Genomic DNA, 20,083 nt, shown 5'->3' with positions numbered 1-20,083 from the left:
TGCCGTAACTTTAATTATGGTACATCTAAAATTTTCTGTTTTCACAGAAATACTGTGGAACAGAAAAAATGTAATGGATGTGTTATGCTTTTTTTTTTTTTTAAGTAGACAGTGGATTGAATTGTGTATGTTTTCTAGCCTGCTCTACTTATTTGATAGTGAATTAGCTTGGAGATCTTTCCATATCAGCATATATATGTCCATCTCTATTTAACTGTTTCTTTATATGGATATATATCCATGTCATAATTGACATAAATTCTTTTATATATTATCTATTGTTAATACAAACATATACTCATGTGAAGTAGCATTGGGATTCTGATGGGAGGGACTTCACTTTATACCTTTTCTGTCTAGTTTGAAGTTTTGTTTTCTTGTGTATTTAAATGCTTTTTTTAACCCCCCAAAATTTATATGCTCTTCAAATAACTGAATACATTCTCACATGTGGTAACTTAAACCTAGATGGATTGATATTGGTAGAGCCAGTTCAGTCATTCTTGTTCCCCCTGTCATTTCAGGGGTCACCACTCCTGCCATGGATTGTCCCTAACCAGCAAAGTAAAAACTTCTGTGACAGAGCAATGGCTAATCCTGGGCCCAACAAAACAAAAATTATTATTATGACTAGATATATTTACTTCCAGGCAGGGGCTCAGAATGTGCCCAGTAAAGTCTACCCACAGTATTGACCAGGATGGGAGGATAAATAAATGTCTCTCTTACATTTGGGGAAAAAATAGGAATACAGAATACTTAAGTCTGTTCCTGAAAGATAATGTTCACTAAAGAAACCTTTACATTTTTTTGAGGAAACCTCCCCTGACCAGCTAGTAAACTTAACAGCAATGAATGGCATCCAAAGGAGAGGTTTGAAAAGGTAAACCTGCTATGCTATAGACTAGTAGAACAGGCTCATAAGTGACCGGAATCTTATTGAGTACACTTTGAAGCGTTTATCATAATCTCAATTATACCTAGAAGTTTTACACATCTGCGTTATCCTTTTCTAGTGCCTATCTTCAGTTGCCACAGCCCTGCAGTCTGGCTTCCTTCCATACTGTGAACCTGTGTATCAGCGTTGTGTAAACCTAGTACAGAAGACTCTTGCACAAGCAATGGTATTTTTTAAAATTTTTCTCTCTCTCCCTTCTTGGCATCAAACATTTTTCTAAGGATAGGCATTATGTATACAAACGTTCTCAATAATTGATTCAAAGTAAGTTTTCAAAAAATTGTGTCTTAATTTCAGCTGAACAATGCTCAACCAGATCAGTATGAGGCTCCAGATAAAGATTTTATGATAGTGGCTCTTGATTTACTCAGTGGCCTGGCTGAAGGACTTGGAGGCAACATTGAGCAGCTAGTAGCCCGAAGTAACATTCTAACACTAATGTATCAGTGCATGCAGGTGAGACTTACTAAATTGAAATGAATTGAAACCTGGTTCTCTGTGTCACATTGGGGTTAATTTCTTCTTCTTTCTTGCAGGATAAAATGCCAGAGGTTCGACAGAGTTCCTTCGCCCTGTTAGGTGATCTGACAAAAGCTTGCTTTCAGCATGTTAAGCCTTGTATAGGTATGAATATTTTCTATTGCCGTGGTGTGATTTTTTTTTTTTGGCGGTACGCGGGCTTCTCACTGTTGTGGCCTCTCCCGTTGCGGAGCACAGACTCCAGACGTGCAGGCCCAGCGGCCATGGCTCACGGGCCCAGCCGCTCTGCGGCATGTGGGATCCTCCTAGACCGGGGCACAAACCCATGTCCCCTGCATCGGCAGGCGGACTCTCAACCACTGCGCCACCAGGGAAGCCCCTGTGATGTGATTTTTAACATTATTTTTCATCATCTATGGTTTTCATTATTAAACTGAAATTCCGTGAAATCCCAACATTTATAAGTGCACATTTTACTGGTTAGAGCTCTGATTCAAGCAGGCAGGATGGGAACCCCTGTTCCTTGTTTCTTTGAATTCACCATCACTTCAGCAGCTCGTTAGGCATTCATGTGACTGGAGAGAAGTTGGAAAAGTATTACATGCCCACCTGTGAATCCTTGGTCCTATATGCTAGTTCATGGATACTTCTTGAATAGCCTGTCTTTTTTGGTAGAGGTACCCAGTAATAATAATAATCAGGTTTTCTCATGGTAAACCAGCATAATTTTTCAGGTACTATAGGAAACTTCAAACAATTTTCTTAAAAGTAAATGATGATTTGTTTCTGTTGAAGTGGCATAGCATTTGTCTTAGCCTTTTGTGAAGATAAGAAGGGATTCCTTGAATAATGTAACCTGATTTGCTGTCAGACCCATGGATTAAATGGGGTTTTGGTTATTTTCCCTTCATTTCTATATCCCATCATTTAATCTTGGTTTAAAGCAGTGATCTAAAATGGTTTTGTTGTTGTTGTTGTTTTCATTTGATACGGTGTGCTTTGTGGGGGGGGCCCTCCAGTTTTTACTAAGATGTAATTGGCATATCATTGTATAAGTTTAAGGTGTGCAATGTAATGATCTGATATATGTATATATTGGGAAATGATTACCACAGTGTTTAATTATAACATCTATCACCTCACATAGTTACAAATATTTTGTGTGTTTGTGGGGTGAGAACTTTTAAGATCTGCCCTTTTAGCAACTTTCAAATATACAACAGTATTGTTAACTATAGTTATAATGTGATATACTACATCCCCCAGAACCTAACTTATTTTAGAACTGGAAGATTGTACCTTTTGACCTTCAGCCAATTCCCAGTTATACTTTTCAATAATAACTGTCTTTCTGAACTTTGAATAATAACATTATTTATGACGTATTAAAGTAAACCATCAAGTTAAGCCTGACTCCTCTAAATGAAAGTGTAATGAATTCTTGTTTTATGGAAAGCTTGTTCTACAAATACTTTCCACCTGATTTAGTTTTTATGAGTTTAAACTTGTATGAAAGATTACATTTCTTTTTTTATTTTATGACTTTATAGATCATGTACCTTCTTCAGGAGGTACAGTGTTTCTAGTTGTCTCCCTGTTTTTAATGTTACCAACCATGATGATTCTATTCCAGGTTAGTGTTTCTCAACTGGAGCGATTTGGCAATGTCTGGAGACATTTTAACACTGGGGGTGTGTTACTGGTGTCTAGTGGGTAGAGGCGAAGGATGTTGCAAAACATCCTACAACACATGAGACAGCCCCCCGCCACAATAAAAGAATCTGACCCAGATTATCAGTATTACTGAGACTGAGAAACTGTGAGATCGATTGGTTTATTAGGGGTTAAAAAATGATACTCTAATTCTTCATTTAGTAGTGAGAATGCATATATAGAGACATTTCCCATATCAATAAATTATTGCCCTGAGGTACAAATCATATAGGAGAAGAGGCAGGATAATTGCTTGATTCTTTCTCTTTATTTACCAGTTTTCAAAATAATAGTTGATTTCCAGCATCTTCCATAGGTATCTATATTATGTTTCAGAGTTTAGTTTGTGTTTGTTAGAGTGTCAGTATGAGCTCATGATGCTCAAACTGTCCTACCGCTGGCAACAGGAGCTTTACCAACTTGGGTCCAGTCTTTTCTGGTATGAAAAAATAGTCCAGGCTTGTTTTGTACATTTCCTGCCCTTAGCCTGCGATGGGACATTTCTCTGATAGCCCTTTTTCCTTTTAAATGGAAAGTGATATTTAGAGACCACAATCTGAGCACTAGGATAAAAGTTACTGTAAAAGCCAAAATCATTGATTTAAATTTTTTTTCTGAGTGTGAAAAACCAGCTTTGAAGAAAGTTCCATTGTATCATGTTTTCCTCACTTTATTTAAAATTTTCTCAGTCTGATGACAAGAGAGATTACTCTGACCAGCTCTTTTTAATGATGCTTAAAACCAAAACTTGGGCTTCCTGATACATTTCACATGAACGTTCAGTGGCCAGATACTGCTTCCTTCAGTTTCTTAAGATATTTATTACCAACAGCTTTTTTTTTTTAAAGGCTGTTTCTTGCCTAGATTTCAGTTGCCATCTGGTAGATTTCCTTTAAAGCACAAAACACTGCTATTGAGAAGTTTACTACATAGTTTTTAAAAACTTTTTTCTTCTAGCTGATTTCATGCCAATATTGGGAACCAACCTAAATCCAGAGTTCATTTCAGTCTGCAATAATGCTACATGGGCAATTGGAGAAATCTCCATTCAAATGGGTAAGATTTTTTTTCCCCTTTAAAAACATAATTTTTTGATAATTTAATATTTTATAATGAGCATTATATATATGAATATTATATCAAAGTAAAGGGGGCAAAAATATTTTACATTGATATTTTGACAATGAAATTTTTCTTTTTTGTTTTCTCTTTCGGGAATGATCTAGGTATAGAGATGCAGCCTTATATTCCTATGGTGTTGCACCAGCTTGTAGAAATCATTAACAGACCCAACACACCAAAGACGTTGTTAGAGAATACAGGTACCATATGACTGAACTGTTACGGTGAAGAGAAAATTATTTGCCTTTTAATTTGACATTAAGATGTGTAGAGAAACTAAAGCAAAGCTAGCTTTAGAAACCCAGCTTATTAATTAACAGCTAATTTGTATTCTCAGTAATGAAATGTACTGTTTTAGCTTCATTCCACAGCCAGTTTTCAGAAACTTTCAAAAAAAACCCACTTTCTCCCGTTATAGTGTTTTAATACTCCCTAAAATGGGCCCCAACTAAAATAACTATTGAATGATATGAATTTTACTTTTACATTAATTCAGAGAATACCTGGCAGCTGGGGAGTAATTTTTTTTTTTTTTAATTTGTAAAAATGTAGCCAAAAATAGATTGCATTGTAGTGGCTAGTTCGTTAATAATGGCATATGTATTTTGTATTTTGTTGTATACTCTTCTTCAGATTGGGAACTTAAAGCAGTATCTTGTGGGAATTTTATTCAGGAGGCTTGTTTCTCTTTTGCATTTATAGAGAGCATGTTTATATTAAAGAGTACCTTCCATACTATAAAACACATTTCAGGGTGATTTCTTTCCACCCTCCCTGATTTTTTAAAATTTAAATTTTGTTTTCAATCAGGCACATCTTTTTCTTTGTATACTAAGACAATTCCAGTAGTATATTCATAGTCAGTGAATGCGTTACCAATATACTGGACAAAGAATCAAATAAGTCTTTTTCTAAATAAAAATTTATCTTCAAAGATATTTTAATTTTACATTTTTTAATTATATAAAGTTTATATATCCTAATGTGATAATTAATGTGATTATTGGTATGGAAGGAAATCTTTTAATTATGAAACAGTTATATGGCTGTTTGGCTGTATGGGTACTGTTTATATCATGAAGTGAATTAGATTTTCTTGCTGAAAAGTATAAAAAGCTATGTATAGGATGGTTATGAAATCTTGTCAGGTTTTTGTCTCTTTAGAATGCAGTACCTATACATGACATTCAGATTTGGAACACTTGGCCATTATCAAATTACTGTTGAACCTTAAGAAACTTCCTATTTATTTTTAAATGTGAATGCATAAGTGCAAATAAATGTTGAGTGTAATGTATATTAAAGTTTCTTGTGGGATATCAGGTGGTGAATTTGTTACAGTTCCTTGAACAAATTGGCTTTATATATAAGAATATATTCTAAGTATGAATCTACCCTAAGTAAATCAAAAGGTAGTTGATAATGCCCTTCAAGTTGATGGATTGAATTGATACGATTAAGAAACACACTTGGGATTCACTGTATTATTCTTATCACAAGTGACTGCAGAAAATGTTTCTTTTATTCCATCCCCAAAGGAGGGGGGTGGATAATTATTAAAATAAAATCATTGTCAGTGGGTAATATCTGTATATTTTAGCAACTTAATTATCATTATCTTAATATTTCATAAAGCCAATTCCTTAGTATATGCAGTTACTTGCTTTTTTTCTAATTAGTATATCCTACACTGAACTTTTTCAATGGACCATCATCTGCTTTATCGCATGTTTCATTGGGTTGTTCATACTTGCCTGTTTAATGAGAATGTTGCATAGTTTGTGTCTTTTGAACATAGGTTTTCTTTCTCTTGCTTCATATGAATCTGCTGGATTTTAGTATTATCTGTGTAGTTTGCTTCAAGTAATCCTTAAACATTTTTCTTTACCCCCCCACCCTTTTTTTATGAAAGGTTAACCTGTAAGTTTTTGAGAGAACACCATTAAAGCACCTCATGGTTTGTTTTCTGTTTGTTTTTTTTTTCCCGTTGTGTATAAATGTATTTATATGTAATGTACCTTTGAATTGCAGAATGCAGTTCTGAGTTGCACTTGTTTTTAACTCTTTGTAAATTTAAGGACTTAACTGAATTTTGATGGTGAATATATGTTTGATTAATTCCCACTTCAAATTTTTAAAAATAAAATATTAGCATGTAATCAGTATGTTTTATTATCTATTATGTGCTGTGCATTTTATAGCAAGGACAGAATATTTGTTCCTTTGGTCCACATGTCACATGTCATTACAGTGGACTGTCTAAATTTCCTTTTTGTCAAACAGGGTTTGAAATTAGTGGAGTGTTTGAGTTATCATCATCACCATCAGAGGGTTTTTTTTTGGAACGGGATTTGACATAGCACAGCAATTTTCCAATCCATTTATTCAGTATGTACCACAGCACCTAAAATTTAATAGTTGATTTTGATATCAGGCAACAAATGGTCCACTGGCTTGTTTTGGAAATGCTGACAAACAAACCAGAATTATACCAAAATTTTGATCAGATTCCTAGATAATTTTCAAAGAATGGAAATCACATAGAAAGCTACGTAAAGAAGTGAGAAAGCTTTTAACTGTTAACTTCTGAGAAGTGTGTTTGAATAGACAATTCAGAAATGTAATAATTTACATTTACTAGTATTTCTTGGGGGAGAAAACCTAGATTTCATTGTTAAACTGAAATTTCAACTGGCTTTGAAGGAAGAATCTAAATCCATCTGTTTAATCGCTCATCGTTTTATTAACAGAATATCTTGACGATTGAGCGAGAAAAGCAGTTCATCACGGTTTTTGGTGTTCTCTCAATCTTTAAAGTTTTTTTAATTCCTTTTGTTTTTCTTTTTCCAAGAGTATGCCATATATGTTGCTGCCCCTTATTATAGGGGGTGGTAATAAACAGCACTGGTGAAATCTTATGTTTATTATCATACACAAATTCTGTTGGTTTCTGTTTCTGAGTTATTTGTTGTTTTTTCTTTATTTTTTCTCCTTCCCCCTCATTTGCTCATGTCTTGGTTGGCGTTTGGTGGTGTATAACCGTGATTGCGTTACCTTAGCAATAACAATTGGTCGTCTTGGTTACGTTTGTCCTCAAGAGGTGGCCCCCATGCTACAGCAGTTTATAAGACCCTGGTGTGTATTATTCAATCTTTTTTTTTAATTCATTTTTCTTCACTCTTTCTTTCTCTTTCTATCTCACTTTTAGATATATTTTCAGTTGGTTACAAAAATCACAATCCTTTATCATTGCCAACCATGTGACTAATCTTGTCCTATCAGGTTTGTGAGGTTTTTCAGTAGCATCGTCATGTATATTTATTTTATGTTGTGGCTAACGACTAATTGATGCATGGGATAAGATTGTCACATGCTTGCTGTGTTAAAAAGCTTGATTATACATAAAAAGCATTTAAATATCCACCAGTAAAATAAAGATGCATGCAAATTCTATAAATTTAGGTTTTTGCATTGTTTCTTTTTTAGAATTAATTTGAAAACTTGGATTGCATTAAGAAATACATGTTTAAATTTGTTATGTATAAAAATCTTACTTGCTTGTTAATGTAAAAATTAAACATCTACATCATAAGTTGTATAATAATAGTTTCTACTGTGGCAGTATATCCTATGTTCTGCTTCTTTCGATTGACAGTCTTTCAATTCAAGACATTTTTAGTAGTGTTTAATGGAATACAAGTCATAATACAGTTTTAAAAATGGGTAATTTACTCTTGGATCAAGCTCATTAATAGTTTAAATGGGAAATTAAAATCAGTTGTTATTACTTAGATGCAATTTATTAGTAAGAATTGTGAATTTCAAGGTTTTCACTATATTGAGATTAGATGGGCCCAACATAATATAGTAAGTGTGAGAAACTTAAGCTTTATGAAAATTCTTTGAATATAAACATTATCTCTACTCTGGTGCTTATTCCATTAAATACTGTCCATTAGTATTGTAGTTGAACCTGCTTTTTACTTAAATGCTAAACTCAATTCTATAATTTAATAGGTGCACCTCTCTGAGAAACATAAGGGACAATGAGGAAAAGGATTCAGCATTTCGTGGGATTTGTACCATGATCAGTGTGAATCCCAGTGGAGTAATCCAAGTAAGATGTTCAAAAGGATTTAACTTTTAATGTTCTGAATTATAAAACTTTAAAGTTTAAACTATAATTATTAAAAATATTACCTATTTTTACTGAAGATACTGAAACAAATTATGTTTTAAATGTGTATTTCCGAACATCTTGAAATGATGTTGCCTATTTTTATTTCCTAAATGTTTTCTTGGTCCTGACATATGATAACAGCAGATTGGGAGAATAAAAGTTATATTCTTGACTTGAATTAAGCCAAAGCTTCTTTCATTCACATTCAAACGTCATTTATTTACTTTGTAAATGCTTCCTAAAACTGTGAATATCAGTTTGCTGAGTTTGAGGCTCTCTACACTTCAGAGGGTGATCAAGTAGTAGGATACTCTTTCTGTTACTTAGATCAGAAACTCGGTAGTGAATAAGATAGAATACTGAATCAACCATTGAAACTGCTTTAATTTTGAGAGTTTATGATTTAGTGATTTATTCATCCTTAATTTCATTTCTTACGCTATTTCATACTATATTTAGACGTCTTTAGCCTTTAAAAAATTATTTGGCAGCAGTACTAAACGTGAATCTGATCAAACCTCTGGATCCAGCTGACACACAAAGCATAAAAGGATGTGTTGATTTACACCATATGTATGAAATCAACAAAATACAGGCTGTGGGGCTATAGGTTAAATGTCCCAGGTTCCTCAACAGATAAATTGTAAGGAAAAGAAAGTATGGGAGGGGTTTTCCAGAAAATAAACTTTCACTTTCAAGGGATCGGTGCTTTGAACATTTTTTAACTGAGACCTTTTGATACTTCCTATCTTACGTTGATTACTGTGTTGTTTCTTAATTCAGGTTTAGAAACATTGTGAAATACCAGCTTATAAAATTCAAAATTGATGTAGGTGATAGGCATTGAAAACATATGAAGTAGAACTGGAAAAAAATCTTTTGGCTAATTTTAGATTTGTATAACATTAATAACTTACTATTAAAACAAGCCATTACTGTCTTAAAAGATGGTCCCTAGTTGCAAAATAACCTCCTGGCATTGAGTTTCTGGGTTTTTTCCCATACTTAAGAACTTTGTGTCACCTTTAATACGTTTTAGAGGTATCTGATGTGGTATATACCATATTAAGAAGGAGCATTTTCATACAGCGGTGTTTTTTTTTTGTTATTGTTGTTTTTCCTTTTGCATTAACATTTAAGACAGTGACAGTAACACGTGTGGTCATGAAATCGCTACTAACTTAAAAGTTGGTATAAATTTCTACTTTTTACATACTTTATTTGGGTGTGGTTAAAAGAAAATGTCTGAAGTTTTATTTATGTTTAAATTTTTATTCACAAATTCTACATGTATATATAATTTAAATTTTTAACATCAGACTTTGATATTCAGAAGACACAGGAATCATAATTTGAATAAACCGTAAACTTTGGGCACGTGGTATTTTATTTGCTTAAATATGTGTTTTATGCACATATTTTAGTATTAATGATTTTTTTTTTTGAAATTAATGAGGTTTTCTGAATTTAATAGTAAAATTTAAAGTAGTTGTACATCAGCAGTATCTTGTATGTTGAACTGTTGTCGAACTTGAAAAATACTTAAATGAAGTATTTCAAGCATATACCTGTCATCACCTTGTTCTTTTAATCAGAATAACGTGATTATCTTTTAAATAATAGTCTGAGCATTGGGGTTTTTTTGTTTGTTTGAGTTGGGTTGGGCTGGGTGCTGTTTGTAACTACATAATTTTTCTTCTAACTTACCATTTCATTTACATTTCTATCTGGAGGTGGATCTTGAAATTTAGATCTATAAATTCCTATGCTTTAAGTCAAACTTGTTTGGTATATACTTAACTAGCTTTGAATTATTTCTAGGCCAATCAGGACTGTAAAATTATTGAATTTATATAATTCCATAAATGAAGATTTTTTAAACTGGTGCTTATTTGATGCTTTCAGTCCTTGCTGATGCTACACATTTACTAGACTGGGGTTTTGTAATGTAAAATGAAATATTGGGTTGGCCGAAAAGTTCATTTGGGTTTTCCTGTAGCACTAAATTCCAGTATAAACTGAATAAGTTAGAGGTTCCTTGATGGTAGAGTAACAGGGACAACCATTAAGAAATTACTTTAATTCCTTATTATAGCTGTTTTAAAAAGTTTTTTTTTTTTACCTAGGATTCTGTTGATATATATTCTGAAGTTTACATGTATCTTTTGTTGTGTTTGACAAATACAGTATCAATTGAAGATGTATTTCTTGCTTGTTATAGGATTTTATATTTTTTTGTGATGCTGTTGCATCATGGATTAATCCAAAAGATGATCTGCGAGACATGTTCTGTAAGGTAACTAAAAAGTCTTTATGATGCACATCATGTGACTGTTACTTAGTTGGGAAATTTAAATTATGTTTTTATTTCTTATGAAACTTAGACTCTTCAAATCAGTACTGGTAGACTATATAACCTTTGTTCTTGGTAATAAAGAAGTTGACTTGATCTTTTCTTAATATACAGTAGTGACTTTGTATCAATAGAGCATGTATTTTAAAAATATTTTCTCAAGCAGTACCACTGATTCATGAAGTCCTGTTATCCCACCTATGCAAAATAGCATGTATTTTCAAAGATGGCTGACTAAGATTGGAGTATAATATAATCTATTGAACAAAGTAAATCTAACTGGTCACAGCAAGGATTAAACCTGTGTGTTTGTTTTAGTAATGCCCCCTTGTGGTTAACTCCAGTCAGCCCTCAGCCATAACAAAATAAGAAATAAAATGCTGCTACACATTTGAATTACCTAATATTAAAATTAGTGAACTCAATATAGTTGCAACTATGAACCCCCAAAGCTTTGTATATTTTCAATTTGAATAAACTTAATAAGGCATAAAAATTTTAATCCCTTGGGTGAATGCTATACCTTTTTGCTTGCTTTTCATTACTACTATGTCAGATTGCTTAGAGTACTTCTGTTACTAGGACACTTGCTGAATTCTAACCTTCTCAAAGCAAAGTGCAGCATATTCTATGAGGTGATTTTAGGCAAGACATGGAAAGGTGTAGAATTGAACGAAGTTTGAGAATAACTACTTTAATAGGGGTAAAATTTTAGAATAATAAAATCAGTAGTGTTTGATTTCAGAAGCTACGCAGATATGAGAGTTTCTCTTTTGTTATTGATAATGATTTTTTACTTTTTTGCAGATCCTTCATGGATTTAAAAATCAAGTTGGGGATGAAAATTGGAGGCGTTTCTCTGACCAGTTTCCGCTTCCCTTAAAAGAGCGTCTTGCAGCTTTTTATGGTGTTTAACCTCATACACTTAAGCTGCAGTCCCATAATTAGGGGTAAGTTGTAAGAAATTTGGAATTTTCCAGGATGAAGAAACTTAAGTTAGGACTTCAGTCTAAAACTACTGAATAGAATAAAAGGTATTTGTTTTCCACAGAGGTTGAGTAAAACAGTATCATGTTATATTTGACTTAAAATTACTTACATGAAGGCTGGAGATTGATTGATGAGCCAGCAAGCAAGATAAAATACATGGTTCCACTTTGAATCCTAGGTAGAAGGAAATCCAAGTTGGTGTACTAGTTGGATTACCATTTCTTCAACCAATCCTTTTTTTAATTTTTGCCCTTTAAGAGGTCACTGACATTCACTGTGGCAGGGTAGAGATTCATTTTTAAAGCATGAATTTTTAGTCTCTTATATATCAAGGACTTCCTATGTTGTGAGCTTTAGGGAAAACCCAAGTAGAATTGGAACTGGATTTGGTCTCAGTAAATAGGAATATTTAATATTTATTCTTCATATTTTATTGAGCACCTTCCTCGTCCCCAGCACGGTGTTTTTAAAAGATCAATGGAAGATTCTTTTTTGATTTGGGGTGGTAGAGGGGTAAGTCCACCTGCTCTCTTGTTCTTTGAGTTTTTCTGACTTAAGTCAAGCTAACAGTTCTGGTCTTTTAGCCTTAGTTCCCTCATTAGGTTATTTTGAGGATTAAATACTATTCTATATGTGGTGCCAGGACTTCGTATATTGCCTAACACACTAAGTTGGCTCAATAAATATCAGTAATACGGGTTAGTACAGTGAGCCAGGATGCACTTCATTAGTTTTTGAACATGAACTGAGACCTGCTCAACTGGAGGGTCAGAGAGTGTACTCAGTGTGTGTTGAGAAGGCATAAAGTTACTTGAATTACCTTGTATGTTGGAGTTTCTGTTTGCATGCTTGCTTCTTTACTCTGAGCTAGATTTTAAACCTGGAAAGATTTCAACATCTAAGTTGACTAGCCTAAAAGGGCAGTAGAAATGGGCTTGCAGCCTCTGGAATGTCTCAGAGCCCTTTGTGTGTGTTGTCCCACAGTGGTCTTGAGTCCTTATGGCTGTCTTGTGGCTTTAGCATTTTAGAGAAGTGCTTGATTCACTTTACGTTAAATCATGAGAATGCAATAGATGAGAAATAACTTTTAGCATCAAGTGCTAAATTATTCAACAGTGAGCTGAGTCTTGAGCACTTTGGGGTTAATAAATCTGATTAATAAACCCTATGTGGTCTCTGTCATTTCACCAGTTATGGATTAACTGTGGTGACCTTTATAAATGTCCGAAGTTTCGCAGGAGTAGTTAAAAGTTTTGTTGTGAAAGGACAACTGTCAGGTACTAGTTACAGTCTCCCAGTAATCTACCTTTATTTCTTAATCTTCTCATAATTAAAACTGTGCTAGCATTGAAAAAGTCTTTATCAGGAAAATCGAGAGGCCTGAGAGTATAGGACATGACTGAGTAAAATAAGTCATGCTCTTTTTTTTTGCTTAACATTGGGAATACTGGCCAAAATGATGATGTTTTAATTCTCACTAAGGAAAGTGATTGTCCTAAAGAAAGTGCTAACTTAATTTTGAAGAAAGCAAGGCAACTTGTTATATAAGAAATAATCAGCTCCCATCGGGACTCATTGTGTAAATGAGGATAGGTAATTAGACTGATGGCAATCTACAAGGCGTATTTCATCTATATTTCATCTGTATAAAGCGCTGCACACCTCTCTGTGCATGTCCCCAGCTTGGCGTCACTTTTCGTATCTGATGCAGGTGACAGTTGAGAGCTGCAGGAGAAGGGAGCAACATGGTTCTCATTGACAAGTGTGATCATAGGCAATTTGTACAGTTTCTCATTTTCTTTAGGTAGAGATGGCATTGCTACTTGAATAATTTTGTGTTCCACTGGCTTTAAAAGAAAAACAGTTTTACGTATAAAATTGTTTTTGTTTTCTTACAGGTCCTTCAGTCTTGGAGACTATGAGGGAGCCTCTGCACCCAGGGAAAATGTTACCCTTTACAGGGGGGAAGGGTAAACCAGTAGGGAATACAGTACAATCCCAACCCTACTGGGAGGGGCGGGAGGGAGGTGTTGCCGTCACTGTATTAAGTCGCTGTTGGGAAACGTTTTAACATCTGGAGCCTTTGTGGGTGGAAATCTGTCTCCAATTACAACTCTGCACTGGATGTGAAGAAGCAAAAAAAAAAAAGAAAAGAAAAGAAAAAGCTATTCAATCTACTCACAAAACAGTACATTCTGGAATATTATGGGGAATTGTACCAAAACAAGAACCATATAAATGATGCATAGGGATGAGAAAGAGGAAAAATTCTATAGCGCACAATGAAGGAAACCTAAGAATGAGGATTAGAAGACAGTAAAGTTTTGAGGGTTTTTTTTTTATTATTATTTAAAGGTTTTTATAAAATTTCCCACATTGATGGGGACTTGTTTTTGCACGCTGATGAAGAACTACACAAATGAAAGCTAATAAGAGTTAAAATCAGCTTGCCTACCCATAATAGTAGAAGTAGGTTCTTGGAAGTTACAATTTAAGGTACCCCAAAAAGTTGGAAATAAAACAAAACAAATATAAACAATGAAGCACCCTGTGAAATGCCAAATGAGTCACTCCTTTTACCTTTGTGGGGTGGGCAGGGAGGGAGGAATAAATGGGGTTGGACATATCAAACTAAAGATTGACATCTTGATTTTGCATTAAGACATTAATGTAGTGGATATAATTTGATGGTTGTACTTCATTAGATTTAATTTCTAGGCCAAGATGTTATTTTTAAAGTGCAGTTTAAGGTTCAGGCATGCATTCTGGCTCATAGTGATTGAAAGTACTTTAAATTAGTGGGAGAGTAGCATGCTTGCATCACATAGAGTGAGATTGGTATTCAGTTACCTCTGTTGCGCCAGTTTGTGTTGCAGTTTACCAGTTCAATATAGCCCTGCATTTAAAATTCCTTTTTAAGATTTGTGGATTTTATTTTTATTAAGAATATAGATATAAAGTACTGTAGTTTACAGCTAGGCCTTGAAATATCTTTTTTAGGATCTGTTAGGAATAAGATTGATATTGTATTGTGTGTAACCTGCACAATGTGGAAAGCTGATATACCTGTGCAAAATCTTTGCCTCTGTGCTGTCAGTGTGATGTGCTTTCTGCATGGTTATATACTACTAGTGATTTTATCAAAACTTCTAAAACTTAAATTACATGGTAAAGGATCTGTAAGAGGCTGCATAAATGTTAGTTGGCACATAAAGACAATTGTAGAAGTTGAAGACATGATTGCTATATTTCAATGTTTATTCCCACTCAACATATTGCCTTCTAAGCTTTCTTTTTTTGTTCAAAGCATGATCTTAAAGATATGTTTAAGTTAATGGATGTAATGCAGGGTTCCTACACTGTATTGGCGCATGTTGGTGGCCCTCTGTGCCCTAGATATATGCACACAGGGTGCAAGTAAAAAGCTACAGAGTGAAAGTTGGTTTGGATCCTCTTCATTTCATTTGTTTAGCTTTTCTGTTATTTTTCTCTACTTACATGTATTCTTGTGAATAAATCCTTGTTAAGTTAACCCTTTACTTTTCCTTCCATGTGTATTTTCTTATATACTGTGAATGTGAAAACCTAACTGGTACACTTGATCTTGTGTCCATATGAAAGTGCAAGTCTTTATTAATTTGGATTGCCTGAACAGTGTATCCCATGATGATGAAGGAAAATGGAGAGATTTTTCTTTTTAACTCTGCTGGTCAGAGATGAAGCCACACCTTTCCATTTTTCAATGCTGCATATTTAATCTGCAACAGAAATGTTAAGCCATAACAACCTTTTTATATTTTAGTTCGTCACCTTCGCATTGCAGAATAAATACTGAATAACCGTTTTTGTAAGCAGTTGCTCCTCTTTGCATGGTTCTGTTCCTCTAAAGGTGTTGAATGATACAGCCATTGCACTGAAGTTTGAGCTGTATGTGTGTGAATTTATAAATACCATTTCAGAAAATTTCAGATGCATGGTAGCATGCAGAAAGGTTTTTGTTTTGTGTGTGTGTGTTTTTTTTTTAACATGTTCTTTCACCTTCTTTCCTCTACTTTGGCTTTGCAAATTTCAGTCTGTAGAGCCTGAAATTAAATCATATTTTTACTGTACAGTTTTTTTTTAATTGTAAGTTGGATCCAAAGGGTATGTAGCATTTTGCTTCCTAGTACCATTGCCTCACTGGGAGCTCAAAATTTGCTTCCTAGTTAGTCTTTAAAACCTGATTAGGGTGGTTATTTTATCCTTAAATTCTAGTGATATACTGTAGTTTTCCAAAACATTTTAGAATTTAATACGGGAGATATTTTAATATTCTGGAATAAGTAGTAAACATTTTAAATTGAAAGAAATTTAAATTCAGAATTCTCCTGGACACTTTAAAATGAACGTACCAAAACAACCTTCAATAAAATTATCTGGACCTGTGATTGCCAGTTCTCTATTGACTGAAAAGCATTGTTGTTACTGATTGGATTGAAAAATTAATTTCTAATTAAGCAGATATGTAACATAAGAATGTGCCCTTTTGTAGTCACTTAACGTGTTTTTAAATTAAAAGGAAATATAATTTAAAAATGCAAAATATAAATAAATATGACTGACAGCCTGAGACGGGGTTGGGTTTTTTGGGGTTTTTTTCCCCCTTGAGGTTATAGTTTCTTCCTAATTATATTTCAGATACATAGTATAACATAGGAATTTGCAGAAGCCATTTAAGTTATCTTTTGAGGTAAGCTCTGATTTAGCATTCTGATAAAACTTAATACATCATGGGATATATATATAAAGCAACTTAATTCTTGTGGTGTAGTCTTAATAGTTTTGAATGTTGACTGAATGTCTATGAAATTGTGAGTTTGTCTTTGTTACATTCCAGTGTTTCTGCCTCTTGGCATGCTTAAAAGCACGGCTTACTTCATCTGCTCCTTACACACTAAAGTGCTGTTAGTGTGCTCAACTACAGAAATAGCCGCTGCTAAGTGATGTAGATTTTCTACTTGAATATTTTTATGTTGTAGGAACCTCAGGAGGTCAGTGTTTACTGTTTTATATATGCCTTCTTTTTCCTGTTTGAGCTTCTCTCTTTGAAGGATTCTAACAGAACAAAAGCTGCTGATCAACCTAAGTTGGAAACAGAAAGTGTATTTAATATAATTTAAATGCATGTTTGGCAGTTCCATGTTACAGTCCATTAGTAAGTAAACTTAGTGCCACAGATATTCATTTAATCAGGAAAGAATTTTGCTTTTTGTATTGTCTAATCTCTTTAATAACTTCATACTGTGTAAAAAATAAATCACTTTTTTATATTTTTTGGTTGGTTATTTTCCAAATAATCAACATGTAAATAATCTTTAAGAGCCAGTTCTGATGCTTTACATTATACTGCTACTTGATTTTGTTATGTAGGTTGGATTTCAGAAGAATAGATTTTAAAACACTTAACCAAGCCATTACATCTTAAAAACAAAATAAGTAGCATACATTTTGTAATTAACATATTGATAAACACTGTGATTTTTTTTTGTTAAGACTTTTTCATTGACCTGAATTGCTTAAATTGCATATATTGTAAAATAGGATCAGATGTATATTTTAAAATAATTTCAACTGACTTTCCTCTATTGAAATGCTTTGTCTACTCAGTTATAAAATATTCAGATACAAGTTTTATCTCAGGTGAATACTCTTGTATCCTTCTTGCTTTGATGACATATGCTTATAAAGAGTCATCATACTTACAGTCTTTGTTTTTTTTAGTGTATTTCATGAAGAACCTTTCCATTTAGTCTGATTTTCCAATCCTTAATTCTTGCAGACTGTGGTGGTATAAGTCCTTCCTGGCGAGAATTCAATTTGGTTCTCCTTTTCTCCAAACTCTAAGATAGGAAAGTGGAAATTTTTTCTGTCATATATTAAATTACCCTGCATAGCTGAAATGCCAGAATTAAACTATGTCTTAAACCTTTTAGTCTAAATTTAATTTAAATCCTTTGCCATAAAGAAAAAAGTGGGATTTTTTTGCTTCATATAGTTAACCTATATTATTCATATTGAATGTATTAACAGGTAACGGTGCAAAAACATTCTTCCCAAGAGAAGAGTGTATCGTGCATAACTGCAATTTAAGTCCTTCCTTTAGTAGTACTTTACACACAGCTTTGCTTATTGAATTATTTTTGCGAGTAATACAGGGGGGAAAACATTTAACTGTCGCTACTAGTACTGTTACTGAAATGTAGGCATTGAAATCTTGATGAAAACTGTGGTCTTCAGATTAAGGGCCTAAAATAATCTAGATTAAAAATCAGATCAATAAAGAGCTGTGTAACAATATTATCTAGTAATAATACCATGCAAGAGCATTGTATACCTACTTAGTACCTAGTCATACTGTATTAAATATGGAGATATTTCTGATGCCTCTTAAAGATTCAATTTTACGTGAAAGTTTCATTCACTTGTACACTTTCCAGGTGACTTGTGACTAATTTTTTCAGTCTTATATAGATCTTCCCCCATTGGTATTATATGTAGAGGATTCTTTATCTTTATGCCTAATTATTATGCTTATTAATTTTAAGGTATACATTTAAATTATAGCAACTGTTTATTGTGATTTGTATCCCAGAATGTATTGTTTTTATTTTTTTTTAATGTATGCATGATTTTGAGGGAAGTTAAAATGGTGATTATTTTTTTCACCTCTTGTACATTTTAAAGTCAAACCAAATCTATTTGCCAAGCATTATATCACTAATTAGGAAAATAGGATTTTCCCGTTTATTACAATTTTTGTTCATCTACTATAGAATCCCCTTAACTATGGCTTGGTATTATTCACAGTTAGCTATTTTGCAAGTTCAGTTATCTTCCTAAAAGCTTACTGTAACATGGTTAGCCTATAAGGCAGTGTTGGTTCCCTCCTAATACCAGCCTCATAAAGGGGTTCTGCTGTACTTTCCCCATATTGCTTCATTGTTGTTTTTCCTCTGTGGATATATAACCAAATTAAGATTGGATGAATTTTATGGAGATAATAATAAGGCAATACTGTGTAAGTAATTTTGCTTAATAGATTATCATCTGTGAGAAGAGATGTTTAAACGTGGTTGATGACTTCACTTCATATTATAAAACAGTTTTACACTTAATATTCATGTTAATATTGGGTGCAATAATTTAGTAGTTTTAGCTTTAGTTATAAATAACTGGATCTTTCTGCTGACAACTTAGGTTGTATGAGTTATGCTTAAAAGCTTTAAATCTGATGTTTCCTGTACCTGCCACACTATGTTAGAATGTGTCCTTCAAACATATCCTCCTGCAACTTCTCAAACTACTAAATTAATATTTCTTGAAGTCAAACTCTGTGCTAACAGATCTTCATTTTAAATAGAATACGGTTTTAATTTTTGATAAGCTGCTGAATTTTAAAGAGAGTTTTTTGGGGCCACCAAATATTTTGGATCATGCAGAGAATATATATTGTACTGTAGTAATTTTGTATTTACATTTGTATGATGTGACATAATAGATGTGAATGTTAATCACTGCTTGACTATGTTAATAAAGTTGTTTAACTATAGATGTTTCACTCTGATTTTTAATGGAAGGAAATGAGCTTTCTTCCCCCCTGTTCCCCCATCCCATTTTGGGTCCAGATAGGTCTTCTTGTTGTCTTGTTCTTTGTTTTGTTTTATTGTTTGTTTGTTTTGAGAGGGTTTTTTAGCTTACACTTTAGTGCACTCTTGTTTGACATCATCTGGTTTTTTTAATTGAGTATTTTCTTAGTTGTATAGTGTAGTAAAAAAAAAACCTGTTTTCCCCACATTTTAATCCTGTTATTGATGTATTTCTAAACAGTTGATTCTAGGTTCAGCTTCTGGTGAGAGGAAAAAGATACTGCTCTGCAAAAAAAGGAGTTAAAACTAAGTAAAGTCATGAATAAAACATTGAAAGGGTAGATTGCATGAATGTGTATGAACCTGTGGCCTATTAAGGCTTTCTGGTCATCCTTCAAAAAAATAAGACTTGCAATTTTGGAAATAAATACTTAAAAAGTAGTAGTTTCCTCTTCAGGTTGTAATCCATTATTATAGTTGCATGTTACTAATTAAAATTAAATGTATTAATATATTTCAGAAGAAGTGTGTGCAGAACTGTCAAGTACTCTTTTTTTTGGGGGGTGGGGGATTTACAACAAGGAAAGTGCCTGAGATTAGATTAGTGCAACCCAGAAAACTTTCAAGGGAAATGAGACTTGGGGTTTTTTTCCCTTTTGTTA

General features: G+C 33.4%; 1 protein-coding gene across 5 annotated transcripts in view; it reads left to right on the top strand.

Annotated features, from left to right (window-relative positions):
* The window catches only part of TNPO1 (transportin 1), a 91,284-nt gene extending 71,900 nt beyond the window's left edge, over window positions 1-19,384 (top strand). For 4 of the 5 annotated variants that reach the window (XM_032629148.1, XM_032629151.1, XM_032629152.1 and 1 more), the window contains 10 exons: window positions 1,017-1,124; window positions 1,256-1,414; window positions 1,495-1,582; window positions 4,109-4,207; window positions 4,378-4,473; window positions 7,333-7,408; window positions 8,291-8,390; window positions 10,675-10,749; window positions 11,614-11,756; window positions 13,695-19,384. In XM_032629148.1, the coding sequence (XP_032485039.1) occupies window positions 1,017-1,124; window positions 1,256-1,414; window positions 1,495-1,582; window positions 4,109-4,207; window positions 4,378-4,473; window positions 7,333-7,408; window positions 8,291-8,390; window positions 10,675-10,749; window positions 11,614-11,721 (909 nt within the window). In that variant the 3' untranslated portion in view covers window positions 11,722-11,756; window positions 13,695-19,384. Of the gene's footprint in view, window positions 1-1,016; window positions 1,125-1,255; window positions 1,415-1,494; window positions 1,583-4,108; window positions 4,208-4,377; window positions 4,474-7,332; window positions 7,409-8,290; window positions 8,391-10,674; window positions 10,750-11,613 lie in introns of all 5 variants that reach the window. The other variant, XM_032629150.1, reaches the window with a different exon arrangement.
* Window positions 19,385-20,083: the final 699 nt, after the last annotated feature.

The sequence above is a fragment of the Phocoena sinus genome, chromosome 3 (assembly GCF_008692025.1).
Source record: "Phocoena sinus isolate mPhoSin1 chromosome 3, mPhoSin1.pri, whole genome shotgun sequence".
Classification (NCBI taxonomy): domain Eukaryota; kingdom Metazoa; phylum Chordata; class Mammalia; order Artiodactyla; family Phocoenidae; genus Phocoena; species Phocoena sinus.
Note: the sequence above shows the minus strand (reverse complement) of the source record. Positions and strands in the feature narration are given on the sequence as shown.